The 7,864-nt window shown below is 45.0% G+C and overlaps 1 protein-coding gene across 1 annotated transcript in view; it reads right to left on the bottom strand.

Moving 5' to 3' along the window:
• Positions 1-1,110: 1,110 nt before the first annotated feature.
• The window catches only part of T265_00755 (hypothetical protein), a gene marked incomplete at both ends in the record, with an annotated part of 20,573 nt that continues 13,819 nt past the window's right edge, over positions 1,111-7,864 (bottom strand). The window contains 3 exons of the mRNA XM_009164604.1: positions 1,111-1,550; positions 3,960-4,141; positions 7,562-7,835. Of these exons, the coding sequence (XP_009162868.1) occupies positions 1,287-1,550; positions 3,960-4,141; positions 7,562-7,835 (720 nt within the window). The remainder of the gene's footprint in view (positions 1,551-3,959; positions 4,142-7,561; positions 7,836-7,864) is intronic.

Raw genomic sequence — 7,864 nt, 5'->3', positions numbered from 1 at the left:
CTGGTTGGTGGATCCGTCGTCACATGACCAAAGGGTCACTCGTTCGATTTCCAAAAGCCGAGATAACAAGCACCAATCAGAATAAAAAACGTCGTGATGCTCAGCTTCTTTAGATCTGAAGATGCCTATCCTGCTGAACATAAATTTAGCATCCGTTGACAAGAGGTCTGTTCGAAGATTTCAAAAAATCCACTGAAGGGCTGGACCTATTTGAAAAAACGATTTCCAGAAGTTGGATAAAAGTCGTTCATTTAAACTTCAGCCAGTTGCCAACACTTCGAAAAAATACTGGCAACATCAAGGAGAAAGCAGAGACAGCTGTTTATGGAATTTCAAACTATGAATCCAAATACAACTTACAAACCCCAATAAATCCTGTGGTATCCTGAAGTACAAATGCTCCACTCATTCATTCGGCGTAGAAATGAGATTCGCGTCTAGTTGGATGCCAATGGCGTTCATGAATTCCGGCATAATCAAAACACCCACAAGGCTCTGGTTGAGTAAAATAACCAAAAATTATTTCACGATCACTACCGATACACGCACAAGCAACTGTGTCAGATGGCACGTGCTCCTGATAGGAAAAGTGAAGGGTTTGAGCTGAACTCTCGACCATTCTTGACTTGGGACAATTTAGCAAGCTGATCAAGGACAGAACAAATGTTATGGGAAATCAAAGAGAGGGGTCTTTCAAGTTTAGCTCACGCTGCGTGTGATGAACATTTGAGCGCACAGAATGGAAATAACTTAACAAGTTTATACACTGGTGTTTGCTCTTGAGGGGGCAACTGTGCCACAATGCACTCTAACAGATAGGCGTAAATTGTCCATAACTCGTGGTTCAGATGTCTGCTGGCTTAGCCGTTTTGTTGAACTAATCGAGTTGACATGATGAAGGCGGCGCTGTATGGCGCAGCGGTGTGCAAACTGAAGCACGCGCGCAATCATATATGTTCTGATAGCCGTCGGTCACCCCTATCCAGGATTATCTGTTGAGGTGAACAATCTTATTTGGCGGTTAGCTAGCCCATATTTTCGTTTATCGACGTCTGGGTGGCTCCCAGACCTCCGCAACAGCGGAGGTCTCAGATCAAATAACGATTATCACGAAAATCGTGTAATATAGTTGCCAAACGTTTCGAACAAAAAAAACAGCAGTAATAAAAATGATATGCGCAGCCGGGTAACCGAGATTACCCTTCTGAATGACATTCTATAAGGACGGAGGGTAAGAAAAAATCGCGTAAAATGTTGAGCAGTGTGAGCAGCTGGTTGGCACGAAGTTAAGCTTGCGCCGTACTCATTGATGCCGCGGCTGCAGCTGCCTGTGTTGCCGCAGCGGCAACAGCTCGTTGTGCTCCCCAGTGGATGTAATCGGATCGAGTGGCTGCAGTGTGTTCCTCAATCAAAGTATGCACAACTTGTCGACTATCCGCGAACTCTTTCAAGTCCGGATCATCACGAAAGATGTCCTCTTTGCGAAATTGTTCCAAAAATGCGCCACGAGTACGGAGACGATCATACTGAGCCAGACAACGCAAAAAGAGCTGGGAGGAAAGGAAATAAAGAGATCATTCAACGTAACAAGCCTCTTCACAGTTAAAAGCATGTAGTTTGGAAGATGTGGCCCTTAGATTGTCCAATTCGGTCAAACTTCTGTCCATAGTGAAAACAGTTTGACAGAATATGACACGGACATCAAAGCTACTATGACAGTCCACATAACCACTCTAAAAAGGGCGAATGAATAGTGGCTACCTAAAGTCGCGGTCCGTGCATGAAATTCAGCTGTCTGAGATGCAAGACAGGCGTGCGTCATCTCCATTTATTCAGTGAAAAATGGATAAAAAAAACAACCACTGATGTCACAGGAATGGTGTCAAACAAGGCACTGAAGGTAATAGCTGCCGCACCGATTTCCGAGACATTGAGCTGCCTTTTTCCATCCCAATAGAACAGATAACTTGAATCATCGAACAAATACACAGCCGCATTCACGTGTCGTGAGTGTTCATCCGTTTTGATCTTCGGAGTTTTGTACTAGTGGCTTAAAACTATATTGGCTTAAATCGAACTTACCTCGATGCTAAGTTTATCGATGAACGTGAACTCTGAACAGATAATTCCGTCCGACCCCTTGCGAAAAGTTAGCATTATGGGCAATTTCAACGTAGGTAGAAACGTCCCACAAAGATTCAACGGGCTGTGTGGTCAAGTTCTTTTCAACCACCACTCCCGCTATCCAACTCGTATGTTTTCCAACCAGAGTTCCTGATCGCAACTGTGATACCTCTAAAAAGACCCATTCAACACGTTACGCTATGACTCCGACACACTGCTCTTCTCGACTTCCCTCCGACACACTGTTCTTGTCGAGTTCCCTTCCAAGACACAATCTCCCCTCTTGCCACATATTTTGGTAACACTCATCTGCTGACTGCGTCAAGTCTTTAGTGTTTTCAGGGGGAGATCCCTTGATTTTTGCGGAAGAAATTCCACGACTATCCTGTCCGACCCCTGAATGCAACTAAGAATTGGTAGGTGCATCCCTCTCTCTCTCTCTCAACAAGCACTGACTGCGTTGCCGTAGTTAATACTTGCTCATCTATGATCGACAGTAAAAGATAGATACAACGCATGAAAGGAAACCCAGCTGTCAAAAGTGCCAACTTCAAGTAGTTCCTTTTAGAGCCTGGTCAAAGCAGCCATTTACAAATTCTGTTCTTCCTCATTCCCTCTCATACGTGACACACCTTGAAGTACCAAACTCAAAAGTTCTCTTTGTCCGACTTTTACCCCCAACTCTTTTTCCGCTCTAAGTTCCGTACCGGTTCAACTAGTCTCTCCAGCTTATCTGGGTTTGTTCCGTAATGGTGCTTCTGAATTTGCTTCAGTCATTTCGGAGCCCTCTATCTTTATCTACTGGTATTTTTTTCTTCAGAAAGAAAAAAATCGTTCATCCCTCCCATTAGCACACGCGGCTCCTGCCCTCACCCAAACTGGCCAATCTCCACTATCCCCATTTCGTCCAAAGTCCTTAAAACAGTCCTTAGGTCATCTTGAAGACATGGGTGAACACTAATATAGGTTCAGGTGCCAACGCTTCACGGCTGCTGTTAGCCTGCATGCAAGACATAAGCTGACTCTTCTGATGAAAGGAAGGTGGTTGCCTTCGATACATCGGAGGCATTTTGCCCGCTCCCCGGTTGCATCCAGAGTTGATGACCTAGATAGGAGGTTTCCTGCACACCCGTTCTATTCCTGTAAAAACGACCGAGAAAATCAGCACTAAAATTGCCGAAAGACCTATGCTTTCTTCCATATTGTTTCTTCTTTGTGTGGACGATCTCTTGCCTGCACTTCTCTTCGTCCAGTTCAGCCGGACTGCGACAACCTCGCACAAGCCCTGAACACTAAACTTGAAAGCAACAACTGCAGATGCGATAATAAATATATCTGCAGAACTGATAGGAGGCTTGAAACGCGAGTAACGGAGCTAGCGCCCAAAAACCTCGTACCACGTCGAATGACCCCAACCCAAAGCTGATCGGGTCCAAGGTCAATGGCTGATCGCTAGGCATCCAATCGATACGGGTCATAGGTCATCGGTCCAGCCACAGAAGTTGAAGTTTCTTGAGCCTATGTTGATATCCTCTGCGCTCGGAAGGATCTAACTGACCATCCGGGATTGCCCCGGTTTGTTTTTGAATGTTGCAAACTGCCCTGTATTACACATATTAACCTGTTTTACACGTCTAAAGGCGGAAGAGAGTATACGAAATAAAATCATCCCTTGTTGTCCTCAATGTCTTGATCAACTTGACAAGAGAGCCAGAAAAACAAGTTGAATGGGTGGGTCGGAGAACCGACTGACTGGATGCAGCGGCTGATGTAGAAGGCAGATAACGTCGAAGGAACAGTAAGAGGAAGTAAAAAGAAAAAAATCAACAACGTACTGTGGATATGCTCGTGTGATTTGCCAGCATCAACCCGTTTACGCGGTGCTGTGTTTGCACATATGGAGAACGGCGTGACAAGGTTACCTGAATGCTTGCAGGGCCCCAAGGAATGAACTGGGCCAAACGGCGCTCGCGGATACGTTGCAGAGATTTGTGAACCTCAGATGGATCTACTTCACCTATACATCAGAAGGATAGGGAAACAAACAAAGGGATTTTTTCAAAAACGTTTAGTTTAGTTGAGACACAACGTCCTCCATTGTAGATTACGGATGGATTTATACATCACGTGCCTGAGAATATCCCAAGTAAAGTAATACCGCTAACTCGACAAAACGAATTAAGGCAAGTCGAAATCACCCGTTCAATAATCGGCTTAATACCAGACTGCTGACAGTCGATAGCAAAAGAAAACAACTAAGGCCTGTTTTACTAAACACATGCTTGCCGAGCGAAATTTCGTCAAGGGCGTATATGACTCATTACGCTTCAAGGAAGAACGCGTCCAGGAGACACGGGAGTTCAGAAAGAGGAGTATGACCTGGTTATTCGACGTGGGAATAAGAAAACAACGAAAACTGTGACACGTAAATTCCCGCAGACAAATAGATTGGATGAGCTAGTGTTGGTTACAACACTAAGAGCGAAATCCCGTGAAGTCCCTACCAATCAATGAAAAGTGGACTTGTCATCGTGCATGGGATGACTTCTACTACGTACTCAGCTATTCAGCTTTGACTTGCATTCTGTAGGCCCACCAATATTCCTACACACAGGCTAGTGGTAATGGGAGCGAAGAGGAAGAAAGCAAGATCTGCGCCGTCAGGCAACTAGACACCGAAGTCACTCATCACTTAACCGACTGGTCTCCGAGTAGTTGAAGTATACTAAAGTACACTCTTCATTACAGCTTCGGTTGCGACCCAGCTTGCCTTTTTTAACGGAAGAACGGTAGTATCAAGAAACGGAGAACAGATAGCCAACTCTTTGGCAAGGTCCTTGGTTCAAACCTGACCTCTAGACTTCCCCTGTCTAGGCCTGGACAGTATCCCAACCCTCATGCTTCCTTCGGGTGGCAAGACCAGCTAGGCACCGAAAGGTGCTACGGATGGATTTACAGACGCTCTTTATTATTATTTTGAGAAGAGCGGAATTCAGTTGTCTAAGATCTATAAGATCCACTAAACCTATTGTGAGCCGAAAGCACGAGTTAGTTCTACTAGCCAGGCTTCATCGGGACAATGCTCCATCCGAAATTTGTAAAAGACCACATCAATGCTGGGATTTGACATAGATTGGCTTCACTTATAGGAGGAAGGCTCGAGTGAAAAATTTCATATCCTCAAATTACTGGGCCCACTGCAGACACACTCAGTGCTAAATACTACGGTAAGGATGGTGCAGCCGCACACAATCTGACTTCTTGACCCCCCCCCCCCCGATCCACAAATCGACGAGACCCATGAACTGACACTCAAAGATACTGTTGCATGTAGAAAAATGTGAGCTCTGGTGGATAAAGACAAACTAACCCCAATTCGGACACGGTGGCAATAAACAAGAGAGTTGGATCATAAAATGAGGGGTTTACTGAGAAAGAAATTTTATCAACGGCTCTACCGCATGCAACATTATTGACGGAGCAGTTGATTGAAATACTGAGCGGCTATTCTGGTGAAATCGGTGAACGAAATAGAACTCACCATTTGGTGTCAGAATATTCTACAATTGCCGGCTAACTGAGTAATGAGTGTCTGGTTCACACAAACCTCCAACAACATGGAGTCCAGGCGGACTGGTAACAGGACGCTTCAATGGTGGCAAAGGGAAGCCACCTGTGGTCTCCTTATCTATACCACAGAACGGTTAATGAAAATACACTCTCGTGGATCAGGCTAAAAGGGTCTTATTTGCCATGTAGGACCAAAAGAAGCTGTATTAAGTGGCGTGGACTTTGGCTGGAGAACGGTATGGTATACCCTGTCTATCTACAAATTAATCACGCTGCTACGCGACTAGTGGACAAATCAATTGCATATTGTTGTGGACTACAGTTTTCTTAATGCCTTTTCAATACCGTGAACCCGAGTCTGGATAACTGCTTGATAGCCTGATGCGAAACCAGAAACCGATGAACGTACGAACTAGCTGATCTATTGAGCACTGACGTGCACAGGAGTGCCATGTGCTTATAAAGCCCACGTGGAAAGTTCTAGGCGAGTGATACTAAAAACGGAAATCATCTGTCAAGGGCAAGTGAAGAGCGACCAATTAGATCTGTCTCAACGAAAACGGTTATTCCATTGGTAGTTGTGTAATCCAGTTATGTTTGGAGCTGGTTCTCCTAATACATACTAACCTACTGACCTGAAGATAACAATTTCAAATCTTCCAAGTGTTTTGTGGTGCATACTGCTGACAACTTCTAAGCAGAGATGAAATAGCTTAGAATTTCATCTCGGCTTAGTAGTTGGGCTTTACTTGAACGGCGAAATTCTGGTCTTATCACGATCACGACCATCAACACATCAGCTGAAATGCCGGATACACGTTTAGTTTGCCGATGGTCTGGAGAGATAAGAGTAGATAGCTACGCACTGGAGACAGTGGTTAATATGATTGATGAGTGAATCGAGGAGTGACAGTGGATTTGGGGAGATCTAAGGTAGAGGCTATGCATTGAAGGCAACAGCTTGGATGCATGCGCGCACACTGAGCGCGAGACTGGAGCATGCTCGTCAATGCTTCCAACCGTTCGTGCCTTGTCTAGGGGGCCACATCCAGGGAGACGGCAATGACCAGCGAGAATTAGCTTGCTAAAGATGGCTTTCATACTTCGCTGCTAAATGATTACTTGATCTCTTCTAACTTGATACCACCTTCCATGTGGCTGCCTGAGGAAGACGGTCGACTGGGAAATGGGGCACGTGACTAAGCCAGCGCAACATGTGGAGCGTGCTCAGTTATTTCACCCGAAAACGATTCGGTGTACTTCAGCATCACCGAAGTTTGAACGCTGAAAGTAGTTTAACATCCTCAGCGCAAACCGATCAGGTTTCTCTCCCATATAACAATATGGAGCGCGCCGTAGCACAGTGAACTCAACCCTCGGTAGCTAGGTTGATGCCAGATCTGTTCCACATGTGGTGACAGTTACCCAAATAAACAATTTTGCCTACTACCTAGAAATCCTGGTCTGAATATCGAGAGAAGCATCTGATGATTAGCACATCCCACTCTCAGTCACGTATTTGGGGAATCGATTTTCACAGGCGTCTTATCAAACCAAACAATGCTGAGAAACCTGTCACGGTTTTGACATTCACATCGTCTCTAAATGAACCTCCTTCGGTGTGGAGAAAGGCATTTTCCATGAGCAAAAAAATAAACTACTTATTGAAGCCAAACGCAATTTACGTATTTGTATAGGAATACAAAACCAACTAAAGAATCGTGCTGAAGCTCTAAAAGTTTGGAAATTCTTGCACAGTAATTTGAGGACATTTCATAACGTACAAAAATCATGAATAGAACAGAATGCATCAGACGAACAGAAAGTTTACGTTTTGCGTTAGAAATTCACAAAAAGGAAAGCTCACCCTGAATTATGTTCAGTATGGCTGCATAGCAGTGATTCACACCACGCTGCACCTGGGTGGAAACCATCATGTTTTTCGGTTGCAGCAACCGTCGCATCACATCAAACACGGTGGTCCGACGGACGGTGGATACTTCGCTATCTGTGGTCAGCGGTGTGTACCCAGTCATGAGAAAGTGCAAGCGGGGAGTTGGAGTCAAAGGAGCAATCAGTCCGATCAGGTCATTATTCATGTAGCTCGGGTATCGAAGAGTCGCTGTGCTTGCTGACATCACCTTCGAGACCTAGATGGCAGATAGAGGAC

Source organism: Opisthorchis viverrini (assembly GCF_000715545.1).
Source record: "Opisthorchis viverrini unplaced genomic scaffold opera_v5_7, whole genome shotgun sequence".
Classification (NCBI taxonomy): Eukaryota; Metazoa; Platyhelminthes; class Trematoda; order Opisthorchiida; family Opisthorchiidae; genus Opisthorchis; species Opisthorchis viverrini.
Note: the sequence above shows the minus strand (reverse complement) of the source record. Positions and strands in the feature narration are given on the sequence as shown.